General features: G+C 39.2%; 2 protein-coding genes across 2 annotated transcripts in view; one reads left to right on the top strand and one right to left on the bottom strand.

The window, feature by feature from the left end:
* Nucleotides 1-7,060, top strand: part of Stk26 (serine/threonine kinase 26) — a 67,750-nt gene extending 60,690 nt beyond the window's left edge. The window contains exons 8-13 of the mRNA XM_059250884.1: nt 329-514; nt 1,487-1,635; nt 2,648-2,741; nt 3,261-3,323; nt 3,405-3,541; nt 5,259-7,060. Of these exons, the coding sequence (XP_059106867.1) occupies nt 329-514; nt 1,487-1,635; nt 2,648-2,741; nt 3,261-3,323; nt 3,405-3,541; nt 5,259-5,283 (654 nt within the window). The 3' untranslated portion in view covers nt 5,284-7,060. The remainder of the gene's footprint in view (nt 1-328; nt 515-1,486; nt 1,636-2,647; nt 2,742-3,260; nt 3,324-3,404; nt 3,542-5,258) is intronic.
* A 1,720-nt stretch (nt 7,061-8,780) lies between these two features.
* The window catches only part of Frmd7 (FERM domain containing 7), a 72,934-nt gene continuing 62,650 nt past the window's right edge, over nt 8,781-19,064 (bottom strand). The window contains exons 10-16 of the mRNA XM_059251548.1: nt 16,002-16,116; nt 15,656-15,803; nt 14,403-14,498; nt 12,719-12,882; nt 11,416-11,484; nt 11,223-11,298; nt 8,781-10,242 (exon numbers count right to left, since the gene is read on the bottom strand). Of these exons, the coding sequence (XP_059107531.1) occupies nt 9,160-10,242; nt 11,223-11,298; nt 11,416-11,484; nt 12,719-12,882; nt 14,403-14,498; nt 15,656-15,803; nt 16,002-16,116 (1,751 nt within the window). The 3' untranslated portion in view covers nt 8,781-9,159. The remainder of the gene's footprint in view (nt 10,243-11,222; nt 11,299-11,415; nt 11,485-12,718; nt 12,883-14,402; nt 14,499-15,655; nt 15,804-16,001; nt 16,117-19,064) is intronic.

Below are 19,064 nucleotides of genomic sequence, written 5' to 3' on the forward strand. Positions count from 1 at the left end.
TCTCTGCTTTGGTCATTATTTCCTTATTCTGCTTTTTGTTCCCTCACAGAACTTAGTCCCATCTGACATTATGTTACTCATTTATCTGTCCCTCTTATTGGAATGCGAGATTCTTCAAAGCAAGGACTTTCATCTGGTTTATTTAGCACTCAAGTAGTGTTATGCCTATACAAAATATGAGATTTAAATTTTTAATTCATGAGTTCCATTGATTAAAATTATTGTAATTCACCACATTTCTTGATATGTCAATGCAGGGGTTTGGGGTCAGCATCCTAGAATGGAGTTTCAAGGTGATAAACAGTTTTTGTTATTTTTTTTTTTTCAGGCTGACATTTGGTCTTTGGGAATTACTGCCATTGAACTTGCCAAGGGAGAGCCTCCGAATTCTGACATGCATCCAATGAGAGTTCTGTTTCTTATTCCGAAAAACAACCCCCCAACTCTTGTGGGAGACTTTACTAAGTCTTTCAAGGAATTTATTGATGCTTGCCTGAATAAAGATCCATCATTTGTGAGTATATGTTGTTATTACCACTGTTGGTTTCCTATTGCCCATCTACTTCTAACAAAGGTGGTGTTTCCTATGCTGGAGAATACAGTGCATGTGAAAAACATCTGTGATCCACTCATGAAGCTGGCTTCTCCTTCTGTATTGCTAATTCCACTCTGTTCTTAACCGGATCCTTGGTCCTTTTTTCTCTTCCCTGACATCATCTTCTTAGTCCCCAGCTACCTGATCATTTCCTATTTCAAGAAGAAAATTTGGGGAAATAATTAATGTTCTGTTACTTATTAAAGTACACATGTACCTGTTAGTGATGGAATTGACTACATTTATTATATGTCTTGGTGTTGTTAAAATAACCCTGTTTGTACTCTTGGTGATTAAAAAGACAAGAGCACTTTTCTAAGTTGAATGTAACTATTTTTATTTTGACAGTTAACATTCCAATATTAATGAAATACTGAAAGGAGCATATTCCCCACAGCACTTGGTGTTTGCATTTATAGACAATAAGAATTAATGTTTGATAGAAAAGCATATACTAAGATGTGGGCAGATAATGACAAAATTAGGGATTCATAAGATGTGAAGATGATAACCAAATTGCAGCAATCTTACTAGTTTTCACAATTTAAAAAAATACAGTCAATGTAATAAAGTGTCTTTAAGTTGTTTTGTCATTTTTAGATGTTAACTTTTTATGTCCCACTATTTCTGAGAAGGCTTTGTTGATTGGCATGCATCTGTCTACTGTGCTTTAACAAATTTGGCTGCTAAAACGGCGAATTTAAAGTGGCTACCTTGACCCACTTCAAAAAATAGAAATGTCAGTTTTCCTATTACATTTTAATTGTCCTTGTGTCTATAGATATGATTTTGTAGATTTCAGTTGAATAATTCAAATGATGTTTTACCACCTATCTCCAAAAGATCCTCAAAATAGTCATGCGTCCTTTCTTGTGTGTGTCTGTGCCTTAGCGTCCTACAGCTAAAGAACTTTTGAAACATAAGTTCATTGTGAAAAATTCAAAGAAGACTTCTTACCTGACTGAACTGATCGATCGCTTTAAGAGATGGAAGGCAGAGGGACACAGTGATGATGAGTCTGATTCCGAGGGTTCGGACTCGTATGTATACATTACTGCTGTTTTGACGTAGGCAGCCCGCTTTCATACGCTCTGCCTTTTTGCAATGACCTCGTATGCTTGCTTTAGACTAAGTTATAAATCACATTCCGAGGGCTCACTTCAGCTACTGTCAAGTTTCTTTACAGTCTGTGGAATACAATGAATTTGGAAACATGCTTTGGAAGAGAAAATCTCTTCTTTTGCATGGTCTCGGTCTAACCCCTAGTGGATACTTGTGTATATTACAAAATTTTGGAATACAATTTGATTAAAGGTGTTCTATATTAGTTCATAAGAAGCAACAAGGAACTATGTTTTCTCACACTGTGATGGCAACCTGCAGAACCCTTTGGAGAACTGATCTCATGGCCTTTCCTACTTCCTGGTCTCGAACCAAACTGATCAGACTGATCTGTGAACTGCTACATCTATTTACTTATGGATGATTTTTACCATGTGGACAAGTTAGTCTTTTTGAAAAATAGCAGTACTTATGTTAATAGTTCTGCTTCTGTGTGCTTATCTTAACTTGATTAGAAAAATCCAAAGGCTGTAACAGGATTTCGTCCTTTGGTAGGTTGACCTCCACAAAGGCAGCATGTCTTCCCACAGTGTCCTCAGGTGCCTGCATTTATGAGAAATTGCCCAACATTTGAAATGAATAAAATGTACCAGGATAGTTTGTGCCCAATCTAAGGCTTGTTAACCTTAACTGAAAACCCATGAAAACTTCTTGATGGAACTTTAAAAACCCAAGGCATTCTCCTAGGGTTCATGATTCAGGCGTTGGGGAATGACAGTATTAGCATGTAGGGCTATCTATGCACATAGGGTTTGGGTGCTCAGTTAGAGCTGAGAACTGCTGCTGTTCTTGGGTAAAATCAAGTATCCACCTGAAACTGAGGTCAGAAGCAGTGTTGTCTGGTGAGTTTGTAAACACTGACACAGTGAGCTCTTCAGATTTGCTGGTTTTGCCATGTCCAATTACTTAGCATCTTTGGCATTTCTTTAGGGAATCCACCAGCAGGGAAAGTAATACTCACCCTGAATGGAGTTTCACCACTGTGCGTAAGAAGCCTGATCCAAAGAAACTACAGAATGGGGATGTAAGTATATGGAGCTAAGCACTTTATTTATTTAACAAAGTAGTAGATTTCATCATATCATCTTCATATACCTATCATTCTAATTTTTTCTCATCTGATCATGCCCTACTTATAGACTTTTAAAAATGATATGATGAGATTATAATGTACAGAACTGTAAGAATTTAATACTCCTGCATGCCTGTCTGCCTCACTATATGCATAATAATGTTCATTTATCATTAATTGTGACCTAATTAAGTCATAGAAGTCATTTAAATGGCCACTGTTATTTTTAAAATTCATTTCCATGTAGAGAGGTAAACCCAGGGAACCAGATATCTATTGGAATCCTAGAAGTTAGGGGGCTTCAGTTGATGGATGAGAATTTGTGACAGAAAGAAAACATAGGGACTAGCCTTATCTTGAGTCTTTTGAAGAGAGAATTCAAATTGATTCCCATTTGTTATCACATATCTAGAAAAAGCCATGAATGATTATTTTAATTTCATGTGTGTAATCTGTATCATTTCTTCAAAGGAGCAAGATCTGGTGCAAACCTTGAGCTGTTTGTCTATGATAATCACACCTGCATTTGCTGAAGTAAGTGTGGGTTATTTAGCATCCACTATCTGTCTCAAGTGGCAGGACATTTTAAATGTTACAGCTATCTTTCTTTGTCAGCTTAAACAGCAGGATGAGAATAATGCAAGCCGAAACCAGGCAATTGAAGAACTTGAGAAAAGTATTGCTGTGGCTGAAGCTGCCTGTCCTGGCATCACAGATAAAATGGTGAAGAAATTAATTGAAAAATTTCAAAAGTAAGTTTGAAGTATCATTTTCAAAATTATGTTAACATTTTGGATGTTATTAAGATGGAATATGGTTACTTTGATGCAGCCATTCATATTTTCCTCTGCAAAATTACTTCTTAATAGTTGTATGCTTGAAAACAGTTTTGTTTCTTGCCCATCTTAAACATTGCTTTTTGTAAATGTGTGTGTGTGTGTGTGTGTGTGTGTGTGTGTGTGTGTGTATGCGCTGTATACGTACATGTGTATGTGGGTGAGCTACCTTGCACATGGGTCTGTGTAGGAAATAGGTCATTATTGGATTTGTTACCCTATTACTCTCCACCTTATTTTTGAGGCAGGGTCTCTCACTGAACCTGGAGCTTGTCCTTTTAGCCAGGCAATCTATCCAGTTATCCCCTGGAATACTCCTCTCTGTCCTCCAATGCTGAAGGTATGGGGCTCGGTCACACCTGACAAGAACATGGGCATTAGGGATCTGAATTCAGATCCTTGTGCTTGGACTTCGAGCACTTTACCTACTGAAACAGTCCAGTATGTTTAGATATGGAAAGGTAGTTTTCTACTGAACCAAACAGCCCAGGGTTTTGCCCTTTCTCTGTTAGGATGAAATTTGGGCACATGTAACATTATGCGTGTTTCCATTCTTGGCAGTACTCTTAGTATTTGCAGAAACGCCACTATTTTGGTTATTTCCAGTAACAAAGTTCCTTCATTTGAATGCTTATGAAATGTTGATTAAAAGGTTTAGAGAAAAAGGTCTAGACCAGTTGTTCTCAACCTTCCTAATGCTGTGACCCTTTAATCCAGTTCCTCATGCTGTGCTGACCCCCAACCATATAGTTACTTTCATTGCTACTTCAGAACTGTAATTTTGCTACTGTTATGGATAGTAATGCAAATATCTGTGTTTTCCAATGGTCTTAGACGAAACCTGTGAAAAGGTAGTTCAACTCCCAAAGGGGTAGTGACACACGGGTTGTGAACTACTGATCTAGACAGTAATAGAGGCTTTGTGTTCAGTTTCTATCTTGTCTCCTACTAATTTGATTTTGTTCAAAAAAGTTCTTACATTTGATTTGAAATTTCTTTTCTTTCTTTCTTTCTTTCTTTTTTTTTTTTTTTTTTGAGACAGGGTTTCTCTGTGTAGCTTTGTGTCTTTCCTGGAAAACTCACTTTGTAGACCAGGCTGGCCTCGAACCCACAGAGATCACTTGCCTCTGCCTCCCAAGTGCTGGGATTAAAGGCGAAATTTCTTTTCTTAAACAAGACTTGTATGTATACATACATATTCATTAGCTTAAGTGAGTTCAAACATGATTGTACAAAGCTTAACATTAATCCCATCATATCTCTTCTTGTCCCATCTTTAGATTTCTTTGGCCAACTGAGCTCAAGGCAAAACTAAATATGTGGCCTATAAAATCCCTCTTAATTATCTTCCATCCAATAAAGCCTACTGAGGACTCAGGAGCTAAAGCATTCTTAAGATCCCCCAGATTCTTATAGGAAACTCCCATCTCTTTTCTTGTTTACAAACAGATCCATTGCAAGTTGTGAGAGCAGATGCAGAGGAATTTTTGACCATCTTTGCATCTTTTAACATCCATATACATGAGATTCAGTGGAAGTAATTTGTCTCCATTCATTGTAGAGTTCATGAGTGAGAATTATAGATGACTTAACTAAAATTACACATTAATTTATACTTTTCTTAATTTTATAGGTGTTCTGCTGATGAATCCTCTTAAGAAATTTGTTGTTGTTATTGTTGGCTTCTGTGTCATATGGACCCAGAGAAAGCCACCAAAGCTATGTCAACCTTAATGATGCTTAACCCATGAGCTCCAGGTGCCTTTTGGATTTTTGCGACATTGAAGATTTAGGAGAAGCTATTCAACTATTTTGTGATGGTGGCTATCATTTTGTATTTTAAAGAGATTATTTTGTAAGGAATAATTTTAATACTATAGTTTTGCCTGTATTGTAGTAAATGTTGAGATACAGTTTTTTTTTTGTTTTTTTTTTTTTTTTAGGTACCATTATTTCTTATGTTACTAGAATGAATAGTGTTTGGTTTTCAATCTTTAGTTAACTGTACACTCATGAAACATACAGGTCTTTCAAAGTCATCTTAAATATTGAACATCTGTAAATCATCAAGCTTAAAAAACATTCTTTTTTTCTTATGCAAACATTCTAAAATGACTGTAGGGAGGTAGGAATAAGACAATACCTTCTTAAAACAAGTATTTTTAATAAGCTCTTGGAAAAAAACACCTAGAAAAATATTGATTTTTCTAGTGAGGTGTTCTGGATTCCAAGCAGCTCCACATTTATCACATTTGAGAACCTTGTGTTTGAAGCATTTCCAGGCAACATGTAGCAAAAGAAGTACCTCTTGGTGTTTTTATCTTCTCTTTCAGACGGAAAGAGCAATTAACCCTTATTTAACATGGTTAGACATTTAAAGTAATCTCATTTAGCCAAGGATGAGGGCTTGATTTAACTGGAGGAGTTTGTCTGGCTTCAATCTTTAAATCTTCAGCTCAAATAACATAGTACATGTTTGGATTTAGAAAACTTTTAACTACCTTGTTGTCTTGTGAGTAGATACCTGATTGATAGGTATGAATATAACGACACCAGCAACTTTTGTCATGGTAATGCATTTTCGTAGAAACTATTTATACGTTTTTCTTTATCATTATCCACACATAAGCATAGTGTGTTCAGTTTTGAAAGGGTATTTAAGTGAACATTGTCTAGCTCATATGAAAATACCATAGAGCACGATCATTTCTCTTCATACAAAGGTAAGATAGACTGTACAGTTAATTTTCAGTTCTATTTATGGTACTGTTGAGTGGGTAATATCCTTTTTTTTTAGCCCAGTATATATACCATGCTTGCCTAAGTGCTGAACTGGGGCTGTAGTTCCATAGTTGTAGACATGTTGGTACTGATTAATTTCAACAGTTAAGATTTTAATGTTTGTATCTGCGCATTTGATTTTTGCACAAATGATTTTTAAAGTATCTAGATAACTGCCAAATACTACAAGAAAGCTGTTGTACAAGTGAACAATACAGTTTTTAGTTGAAGTGGCCATTACATCCCTTCTTTTAAAAAAGAAATACAAACACTTGAGAAGATGTAATGTCATATTCTAAGAAAATTCTTTTTATTGGTGCCTATACTGGAACAGTTGCTTTTAATTGATTGTATTTTGAAGTAATGATTTGGTTAGATTTTTTTCATCTGCTCTGTAATTGAAACTCAATTACACGTTGTTCTCCACAATGCTCTACAAATAATTGTGTGACTTGAATCATGGATTACATTCGTATTTTTGTAAAAATAAAATCAACAAGTTCATAAATTGATTGTGTAAAACCTTACCACATAACTGCATCCCAAATACAACTTGTATTGCTTACTCATTATAGCTTTAGTCCTGTAGACTGTTTCTAGGTGAAGCATACTTCAGTGTTTGGGGGATTTAAAAAAATAAATATTTAAATTTTATGATCCTTGATGTTTGTTTTCTTGAGGGTGGGTCTGATTAGTTATTCTAATTGTTTAAAAATATTCTTCCTTTTCCTTTTATTATGGGAATGTAACCAAGGTTTCCATTGAAATGAAATGTTACTAAGAATTGACTCTACTTATAGCTGAACACATATATCCTGATTTCTGCCTCCTACCTTAACAAAAATGTTTTCAGACAACCAATTCAATGATCTCCCTAATTACCATTTTAATAAAATATCACATACAGATCTGAACTTTATAGTTCTTAAGGAAAATATATATTTAGCCACAGTTTTTAAAAATGAAGATGAGATGAGAAAAAGCATATAACATACACAATTTTGAATTTCTTGTGGGGAAAATATTACAGATAATTTATAAAAAATAATAAAGATCTATATAAGTTATGTATAGGTGGCTAAGCTTCAGTATATTCTTAGTTTTAAATAACTACTCTGTGTCTGTGACTTAGTGGGTTTGTGTCCAGGAACAGAAAAAAGGAGTGGAGTGAAGCATATGAAAGTTGTTTTTTTGGATGTAGAGAATAAATAAGTGTGTTATCTACCATTTCCCTTATTAAATCACATATGAAGTTGTTTATGCTATCACATCACTTATTTGACATTTATATTTAACATTGTCTTGAAAATATATTGGACTTAAGATTATCAACAAAATTCTTCAATAGTCTTCCAGGAGAATTGGTAGACAAATATTGAATGGGTCAAAAGTAGAATTTTGAGGGTTAGAGAAATTGCTCAGTGCTTAAGAACACTGGCCACTTCAGCAGAGGACCTGGGTTGGGTTCCTAGCACCAACATGGTGGCTCACAGCTGTCTGCAACTCCCATTCCAGGGGATCCCACCCCACCTTCTGGCCTCTACGGGCAGCAGGCATACTCATACACATAACATTTTTAAAAAAGCAATCAAATTGAGCTTCACACCACGTTACATCCCTGTAAGTCCCAGCACACCGGAGGACTAGGCAAGAGGAGCATGAGAACTTTCATTCCCTGTCAGAGCCTGGTGTCAGTGTTGTCTTTGTCTCAGCCATCCCTTATTCCCACTTCACCCTGGCCATACATTCTCTCTTGTCCCTGTCCTTTTTCCATTCTCTAACTGTCCTGTTCTGTAGATATAGGCCAGAACTACCTACTTCCGAATTTTATTAAAACAAAAAGAAGGCCATACATATAACTTCTGTTTGAGTGGATTTTCCATTACTGTTTATTAGAATAACACCTCAGATCCTTGCCTACATGCATGTAACCAAGATATGGCAAAAATAAATTCCGGCAAGAGAAATTAATAAACAAACTTGCTTATTAACATTGATTCCTACCATATATAATAAGTAGTTAAGAAGAGAGAAATTAGAAATCAACATCATAATATCTTCGTCAGGCACATTATCTGGCTTGAGAAATGAGCCTAATCCATGAATATCCAGCAGTGAGATTCTTTCAAATCTTCTATTAATTCTAAACATGTTCTGCTAAGAGGATCTATGCCACTCACCTATGTATATTAACATTCTTAGTATATAACAAGACTGTTCACTGGGTCCCCAACAAGTCATGAGGAGAGAAACCATAGTTTAGCATTACATAAGCAAGTGCACGTGCTTGCACACATACACACACACACGCACACACACACGCGCACACACACACACACACACACACACATGCACAAAACCAACATAATCATGGACTACTAAATCACAAAGCGGCATTAGAAACCAGTCTGTACACCAACCACATCATCATCATTCTTCAGCATTGAAGAATGGCTCTTCATTTATTCTATCTGCTCAAAGAAATGTATAATGGTGGTGACATACACTTCTCTCACACTGCCATAGTGCTGGGGAGGAGAAGGCATGTTCTAGAGTCAGTTTGGAGGAAAGACAAGAGTGAAGCTCATAGAATGAGGCAGCAACTTGATCTTTCTTAAGCTGGGTGCCTGAAATGAGAAGAGTCCCTTAGCATCAATTAAGAGGACTGAGGAAATGGTGTATCAAAAGGTTCTTAGGTCTTACCTAAGGTGGTAACATGGAACTGGCCAGGAACATTCACAGAGTTCCCTCTTTCAAGCTAAGAAATAGTTGCATGGCTTTAGCAAAGTCCTGTCTTCAGCCCCTGGTGTGGTGAAAGAAATATCTTCATCCTCTTCATCTAGCTGCAGACTACCAGAAGACAAGCGGATTCGGGCCCTAGGTGACTTTGTTCCTTTGCCATACAAAGAGTAGTAGTCTGGTTTAAGAATCTCTGATTCTGAATCACTGGACTCACTAGCTACATACCTTTCTGCTGAGCTCTGGTCCATTAGAACTGTGGGAAACTCCTGCTCTGCAAATGTACATGTAAACGGATCTGTTTTACGAGTCAAAGCAGGACAAGGTCCTAAAGGTCTAAATTCTGACCCAAAAGGAAAACGGATAGTTTTCATGTCTGATTGGCTCTGAGATCGTTTAGGAGTTTGCTCTTGAAGGTTATATGCAAATGCATCATCTAAATGTGGGTCTTCCTCCCCTAGGTCTACATTGATATTGCTCCTACCGCTAGTTCTAGCCATAGCTTCTTGGAGTTCTTGAAGGTCTTGCTGTAAGCTTTTTATCCTGGTATTCCTTGGGCTCCTTTTGGCTGGTTTTATTGCACTGGGATCTATACAGCTGCCTGGTCTCACACTTTCCTCTGCCATGATTGGAGACCATCTGGGTACCTGGGGTGGCTTGTCCACATAAAAAAAGACTTGAGGAGGCATAATATCAACCTGTTGACTAGTACAAGGAATATAGGGCACATCGGTGTATGTTAGCTGCCTTGCTGGACTCACTTTGCTTGTGAAACCAGGAGATGTGCTTATGTGATTGTCCACAAACTTGGAGTTTGTTTGGAAGGAGCTTAGAGGGCTCCGTTCCTCAAAGAAGTCTATGGGATCAGGGTCAGTGTTAAAGACAGGATCTGCATAAACAAAGGTGAAAGAGGAACTGCTTTGGGATGGGTGGAGCGGTGTGGGATCTGCCTCTGGTTTGGAACGCTCCAGCTCCGCTGCAAATGTCACCTCGACTGCTGAGTTCCTCCTCCTACTGTCTAGCATAGGCTCAGATGCATGCACTCCATTCACATTTCGGTAGTAAGCGCTGCCATATGCAAGTCTCAGATCTTCCACCTTGAAAAACAAGACACATTGATATCAGATGAAAAGAAGCTGTTTAGTTGGACATGGGGAGGGTCTTACAGTTACTCTCCTATTATGAAAGGCTGATTTCACGAAGTCATTTAAGTCCATGTTCTTTTCCACAGCAGATAAATATATGTAATGACTTATACTGTGCCCCAAGTTGTATGTTAGAAAATACATGCAGCATTCTTCATTCTCAGTGACATCCTATTTCTAGCCTCCACATTTCATGGGTCCTGCAGGTACCATTGTATTTCAAGCAGTTCAGTTTGGTAGCTGTATCAATGAAATAGGTGGGATTACCCCTGTCTGCTTTGACTAGCTATGTGGACCTTAGGCACTGCAGTCTAATATCCCTACTCCATCCTCCTCCCTATTTTCTGTAAATAAAAGGTAGAAAGGAGAGCTGTGAATGGCCTGAGAGATTCATAATCTAGATGGTCCCTTTCATCGGTTTCCCTCTGATTCCTTTTGGATGAAAATCATCTGTGACTTGAGCGAAGGCATGAGAGTTTATGGTACCTACAATTAACGTTTGTAGATAGTGCCAAAGAAAAGCGATCAACAAGTTTCCTGATCCAAGTCTCAAGTGAAGCCATCATCTTACAGTTCCAGGGGCATAACTGTATCCAGAAATCATGTCACACAAGTAAGCAACAACGCCATATACCTTTCTTGAAGACTTATGGTTTCCACTGGTAAAATAACAGAGCTTTGAAGTTTAAAATTTTGAAGGCCTAGAAATGTATTAGTATCTGGAACACCAGAGGTTTCCCTTGTGCACAGTACACAGTTAGCTGTAAATAGCCTATTAGCAGGAATGACTGTGCCAAGACCTCTCCAAGTGGTAACCTCACATGGAGTGACCTTGCTACACAGTGGATGGTTCTGGCAAAATATATTCTTAGAAGCATTTGAAGACTGGATGACTTATACTTATCTAAAATAGGACTTTTCAGAAACCTTACTTGTTTTGACACATCAGAGAGAATGTCTGGTGATGACCTGCACTGCCGTTCATGATACTGAGATGGATACTGTTTCCTGAAATCCCCAAACAGAGAAGTCATTGAAGTGCTCATTATGCAAATTATAGGATACATAGATGTCTCTAAATTCAACTTCCAATCAGCATGAGAAGAGCGAAGGAAAAGGGCGCACCTTTCAAACGGCAGGCTCTTTAACCTCCCCTTTTTCCCATATTCCAAAAGTTGCCTTTGAGTTCTTCCACTATCAAAAATAAGAGACAAAAATCATTAATTCCATCATAAGCCTATGCGCCACTAAAACCTGAAAAACCTCACCTTTGTTTGAAGCCTAAAGTGTCTGAATGAGTGGCATACCTTGTAACTCTCTATCACATTGATGCTATACCTACTTATCTGAAGACCAACGATAGAGCGGTTTCAACTATCCAAAACATAGGCTTTAAAAAACCCTTTAAAAAACCACCAACTGACTCTTATTTTACATGCTTATTCTAAGGAGGTTATTTATTTAGATTCCCAACCCAAGGTAGGTGCAAAGCAACTACCTAAACAGTAGAAAAAATGCTGTAGGTAGGCTTATAGCAGTAAAGAAATCTAGCTGACTGCTGGGAGAAACACGAGGCAGAAAGAAGTTACAACAATAATAAGACCCCAAATTTCGGGGCCCTTTAACCAAAGGGCAAGGCCTGACATGCCTCTTCTACCTAAGGCCATTGTCATATTACAGCTGCCTGTAAAGGATAAGAAGGGAGTTTTATAAGAACTTAGGTTATTAAGAAAGAAAAATGTGCTCAATATCATCTGTTTAAGAAGACAGAGATTTGTAGAGCACACTTTGGAAACATTCCATCAAAAATATGTTTTTTAAATATCTCTATTCTTCCAAGGGCAGGTTTCCAGAGTCTGAAAAATCCCTTATGTGGAAACATTATGATTAGACTTATTTTTGTAATCACTAGAGTTTTGTAAGCTTCTCCCAATGGATTTCAAGGCTAGTGTGTTCAAATAGTAATAAGATCTCAGTTCTACCTCACTTCAATTCCTCTGAGGTGGGAACTGTATTGAGAAGCCTCTAGTGCAGGAGTGCTCCATCTTTTGAATCCCTTGACCCTCTCCAGTGTTTGCTCACTCTATCATTTCCCCTAAATGCCATTAATGGATGCTGCTGAGCCTTCCTTCCACATCTTGCATATAAGCTGCCTTTAAGGGAGACAGTAAGTTCATTGAATACATTTTTTTTTTCAAATACCCTCTGCTACCGTCCATCCTTACTGTGATTCTGATCCAGCCCCTTTGGTTAGTAAATACTGACCTAATGCAACGTACTAAGAATGAACAGTAAGGAATATTTATAATCTTTCAAGTGAGTTGAATGGATTCTTTATTGCTTCTGGAATTCAGACTCCTCCCACTGCTTCCCGTGTTATTGAAAAGAAGCAGTGTGCATGGTCTTCCCGTATGCAGTGTGTAATTACCTGTAGCGGAAACTGGAACCCTTGCTGCAGAATAGTGTTTTGGGCTTTGATTTGGGCTCTTCGGAAAGCCTGAAGAAAGCATGGTACTCCACACAAGTCTTCCAGAAGGCCTTGCATGCATCTCGGCTAGCCATGGTGAACTCCAAAGTGTCTTTGCACAACACCTGTATAAACCATTTTCTATCAAGCAAAACATCCTGCAAGAATACCAAAGACCTTCCAACCTCAATGCCTTCTAAACTGTCAGTCCAGCAGCCCAGGTGGTGTCTGGTTTTCCATTTTGGCTCCCCATAGGCTCCACAGCACTGAAACCAAATGATTAGCAGCCTTCCAAAGATTAGACACTGCCTTCACTCATACACCGAGCCTTGTCTAAGAAGCTTTCCACGTTCTCCTCACCTTAAAGGCTTTTCTGCTTTGCCTCTTTGAGGCTAGAAACATTTTAGGAAGTTGTAAATTAGGTAAAAATGAATATCAAAGGGCTTCTTTTTCAAGGTGGCAAGAACATATAAATGACCAACAGGAAAGGGGAGGGGGAGATTTCATTCCCTCTGTAAGGATGATTGAATGTATACAAGTGTTTTCAATGTCCCAGCTAGAAATACACTTTCCTCTATATACTTTCTCATACTACAGCGCTTTGTGTTTCTCTCTTGGCATAGTCCATATTTTAATATGTCCTAAGGGAACTTGGATTTACAGTTCTAAAGCACAAGCTTTTCCCATCTTGACTCACCACATACACTCACTAGCTGAAGGCTCTATGGCACGCTCCCAGCCCTCTTTTCAACAGCCCCACCAGCTCTCAGAGCTGACTGCCCCTCCTCTCATGCCCTTCCAGGTTTATGCGTGCAGCCCCTGAGGCTTCCCGCAAAGTTGACACTAGGTCTGGGACCATGAGCTATTCAAATGAACACCTTTACATAATACCAAGATCTAGGCAACACAATCCAAACTGGATCTTCTATAGGCCCAAATTAGTTGATACACATACAGTTTTTTCCCTTCACGGTCAGTCATTAAAACATCCTTTCTAATACCTTTTTTCTTACCCCGTGCAGTGAACAGTCACTTAAGAATTACTGAACACCTACTTCTCACATTCGGCTCAACCTAAGCATGTAGTTGATGTTTAATAATTTTTACTTAAGGGAAATTAGTGAAGATACTTCATAAAATATAAAAGAGAACATCCAATAATTATTTTTTTCTCCTAGATCTGGTGGCCCCCATTTGACTCATCAGATCCCTCAAAAATGCTGTCCACAGAGACTCGCCTTTCAGTCCAGCTGCCTCATTTCCCTATTGTATCATTGATTCTGGTTTTTTTTTTTTTTTTTTTTTTTTTTTTCGAGACAGGGTTTCTCTGTGTAGCTTTGCTCCTTTCCTGGAACTCACTTGGTAGCCCAGGCTGGCCTCGAACTCACAGAGATCCGCCTGGCTCTGCCTCCCCAGTGCTGGGATTAAAGGCGTGCGCCACCACCGCCCGGCTTGTATCATTGATTCTGAAGTGCAAATCAGATAGCATAGTGTTTTGCCTTTAGTTAAAGCATCATTAAATCCCTGCTCATCACCCACCACCCCTCAGGGCCAGGCCCCTCTCGCCATTTATATTCAAATCATTTCTAGAGCAATGACAAAATTCCAAGTGAACAAAAATAGAATGTATTAGGAACCTACTCACCAAAATATTAGCATGAAGTTTGATGAGAAAATGCTTTCTCTTAAAACTCAACTTTCGGATCTTAGCCCAGTTGAAAGTATTAATCTTTGTATTTCCCTATAATGAAACAGATAGCCAGTTACAGAACATGTCTGCATGAGTCGGGTTGTGCCATAGTAGAAGTGTGACGGAAAGTACTCTTCATGAATAAGATCCTCTGAGGCTAGCCCTTACCCAGAGAGAACCTGTAGAACCAAGCAGCGTCTGCCCTTAAGCATTGCAGGTAGGAAACAAGTTCCCCCAATATAGAAGCAAGAAGGAGCAACACGGGCACTTTTAAGCCAGTCCAGTGAGACTGTAACAGAATGGATTGCTATAATGCCTTCTGTGATCTCGCCTCTTCCTATTTCCACATACAAGTGCTAGAAAGAAAAGCCCATTTCTCCTACTGCCTCGTTTACTCAAACATCTTGAGGAGCTCCTCACTGGCCACATCATCAAATGTGGGTTGGGTTTTGCTGTTCAGTATACAGCCATGTCTCCTACTGCTTGTTAGCTCAAACTTCTGTGTATATCTGTACCTTCATTCCCGTGGCCTCTGCATTCTCCCCTGCCCCAAATGTCTTCTGCGTCATCAAACTTCTTCCCAGTGCTGAGGGCACGCTCCCTAGGACATTCTGATGCTATCCCACATACCCCATTTCTAGCTCCTCTAAAGAATTTTCGTTTTAAGCAGACCAGGAAAACCAAAATTGTTTAGAGGAGTTAGGGGGATAATGATGATAGACAATGGTACCTCAAGTTGATTTCTAACTTGAAATACAAAATCCTGGGAAAATGATGATGTAGTAAATACCAACAGCTGCTGGCAGGATTCAACATTAATTCCCTACCAGCTGGCACTGGTAAAGAGTAATAAGTAAGGGCACATCACAGTTTGGGTCACTTAGGGTGGCCCCGAACCATCTGGAAAGTACTACAGCCTAAGGTTTTTGGATATCTGAATCTACAGTTCAAGAGTCCCTAAGAGCTTCTTGATTTTATCACTTCACCATGCTGACCTAATCTAAAGTGTGATGGCCTCAAAACCCAGACCTCACACACAGGCAAATCACATTGGGGAGAAGTCTTATGTACACCATTTACAAGCACTACTTCCGGTCTAGTTGGTGATAAGATAAAGTCTTATAATTCTTTGGGGAATAGATATTCGAGTTGAAGTCACAAGAACTACTCCCAGCACAGTGAAGGGAATTCAAGGGAAGGGTTGGTACCCGTAACACCAGTACTCCCATGTGAGCAACAGCCAGGTGAATCTGCATCCCTTCGCCATCACTGGCGGGCTGAGGTCTGATGCCATACATATCCAGCTTCCTTGCTATGTCAAGTAGCAGAATGTCTGATTCAGCTGGGCTCCGGCCACTGCAACAAGAAAGGATTAATGAGCCCAATGAATGCATCAAAACTCACATCCCCCCAACCTTTCCTCTGAGAGATACACAAGGAGCTGAGTGTTTTCTTGAGACTGAAGCTTTCTCAGACGTAAAGGCTTACTTTTAAGAATCTGTCCGAGCTTTAGTGTCCTCCATTGGGAAAGCAGGTGCCAGAGAAAGTACTTACATGTGCTGCTGATGAAAGTGCATGATCTTGCTCTCTAAACAGTCTTGGCTTGGTAAATACTGGGTTTGTACCAGATGCTTCCTAACAGTTTCTTCATGAAAGTCTCCTAATTCTGCTGTACAATAGAAAAGTGACATTTTTCACATTTCCATTGAAGTATTAAACAATGTACACTCTAAGAAACCTCCTGTTCGCCCCCCAAAAGCCTTTTCTCTGCAGCTGGTGTAGCCCAATTCCCTCCCACCTTATGCTTTGTGTATATTTCTGTTCGTACAGGGCAAAACTAACGGACTCATTCTCGCGTCACAAAGCAGTGGCTTTCTGTGAAGTCTCAGCCTGTGTCGTGGGTTACACAACCAGAACAGACATTAAAAGCTCCAAAATCACACTTGAATATTTTGTTAGGTTTTTCCATCTTCTGTACTCTTTTTGCAGTTTTGCCTACTTTCAATTAGCCCCTGTTACAGACTGAATTTTGTCTATCTCAAATTTGTAAGTGGAAATCCTATCCCCTAGTGCTACCACATGTGACTTCATTGAGGAATTAGCTTGTTAGTGAGAACACAAGCAGAGAACTGTAGTCCAGCCTTACTAGTATTCATTTAAGAAGAGGAAAGGCAGGCACACCGAGATTTTCGGGATTAGTACACAGAAGAAAAAAAAAACATGATGTGAGGACGCAGTAAGAAGACTGCCTTCATCAAGCTGACGAAAGAGGCTTCAGAATGAAGCAAAGTTTCCAATGCCTTCAGCTGAAACTCCCAGCAGCCAGAGTCGGAAGGAATCCGTTTCCTCATTTAAACCACCTAGTCTCTGGTATTCTCCTATGAGAAAGCTAGTAAAAATTAATACATCCCCAAATAAACTATCAACTAGAGTACAAGCCAGCTACAGCCAAGTCATCACTCTGTGCTCGGGGAATTTAGTAAATCCTCAACATTTTGAATCCCCTGTAGACAAATCATCCTTTCCAAATAGCTGGCAGTTTATTCGTGAACCTTCTACTCTTTTTCAGATGTCTCCAGTTTATTGATTAGAGACAACTATTACAGGGATTAAACGTGCACTAGCAGCTCCGCACTTACAATTTTCTACCCCTACTTTAAACGGCCTTAGACTTTTTACATTTTGTCTTCTTTGGAACTGTTATGTTGCTTCTAGGTCTAAGATTCAGAGGAGCCTCCTTTTGCATTGGGCAGCTGTCAGTGCAGAGACTCCTAAGTGGTCAAATTACTGTAAGTAAGAGATTAGGTGTCCCGCCCTAAATGGACTATCCTTACCACCACCATCGTTGAGGGAGCAGAGAAGAATAAGGAGGCAGAGAGAAGAAAAGGACTGGAGGGTGGGGAGGAGGGAGTGCTGTGAACTGCTGGCTTCCGAACACTCCAGGGCTAGTGCACTATGAGCTCACAGCAGCTTGATCACCTGCACAAGATCACACAAGCCAAACTTCTGGTAGAGACAGAGGAGTGGCCTCTGGGCCCCAGGCTTTACTAGGGAGCTCCTGGCAGTTGATAGCTGCTGGAGAAGGGAGAATCATTCTTCTTTGAGCGTGTAACCATTGGTAGATATCCTGTGTTCTGGCCCCATATCCATGCACATGGGGGCAGCACTAACTGGACTTAATCAAAAACAAAACAAAACAAAATAGAAGACTAGGAGTTGGGAGGGGGGTATGTTGGGGGATACAGAGGGAATTGGAGTGGAGAACCAGCAGGGTCTGACCATATTTCAATGTAGGAAATAACAAAGAGTGAGAATAAGAATTAAAAATGATAGTTATACAGGTAATGAGATATTTCTTTATACCTACTATGATAGCCATAATATCAAGTATTAGGGAAGGTGGGGAGTTAGAAGCTTCAAACTTTCTTGATCAAAGAATGAAATAATCCAGTGATATACATGAATTTGTACAGTTAATTTTCATTGATAATCATAATTATAAAGTATTCAGGGGAAATGTATCACACAACCCAGCAATCACCTTTCTAAAAACATATACAGGAGTTAAGAAAGTATATATACATACAGAAACATGTATGCCAATGTTTATACTATTATTATTAATACCTAAACTAGAAACTTCCCTAACTCTAACAGACAAGGTGACCAGATGAACAAAATGTAATAAATCCATAAAATGGAGTATTATTCAACAATAGAAATGAATAAACTGGGATATGCAGAGATTTCAAAAAACACTGTTCAGTGCAGAAGCCAGATACAAAAGATCACACATAATTGTTCCATTTATATGAAATGTCCTAAAAAGCAAACAAATGTATAGAAACAGAGAGTTAATCAGGAATTGCCTGAATCTAAGGAGAGTAGAGAATGGCAAAGCAGCACAACTTCTCCCCCCTCCCCCGTGTGTGCGTGTGCGTGTGTGTGTGTGTGTGTGTGTGTGTGTGTGTGTGTGTGTGTGTACACATATCCTCCCCTTTCTCTGTCTCTGTCTCTGTCTCTGTCTGTCTCTCTGTCTATCTCTCTGTCTCCTCTCTTCCTGTTTTCTATATTTTTAGATAGGCCTGGAACTCACAGAGTTCTGCCTCCCAAGTGACGGGATTTGGGGAGAGTGCCATCATCCTCAGCTTCTTTTGCTATTGACATGGGGTCTCACATAGCCCAGGGCAGCCTAGAACTCATCATATTGCTAAGATGGCCTTGAATTTCTGATCCTCCTGCCTCCACCTCCCTTGTGCTGGGATCACAGGAATACATAACCATGCTCAATTTATATGGTGCTGGGAATCAAACCAGGGGCTTCTGGCATGTTAGGCAAGCACTCTACCAGCCAAGTTATATCCCCAGCCCTGAGAGGTTTCTGTTGACGTTATAGAAATGTTCTAAAACTGGACTGTAGTTATAGCTAGATGGACGTGAACTTACTAAAACCCACTGGTTTGTGCATTTTAAATGGGTAAATTTTACAGCATGTAAATTACACCTCAATTGAGCCTTTTTTTAAGAATACAGTGCGCACACACACACACACACACACACACACACACACACACACACAATGTGTGTACATCTTTCAGGTTTCTTAAGAACAAAACC

Source organism: Peromyscus eremicus, chromosome X (genome assembly GCF_949786415.1).
Source record: "Peromyscus eremicus chromosome X, PerEre_H2_v1, whole genome shotgun sequence".
In the NCBI taxonomy this organism is placed as follows: domain Eukaryota; kingdom Metazoa; phylum Chordata; class Mammalia; order Rodentia; family Cricetidae; genus Peromyscus; species Peromyscus eremicus.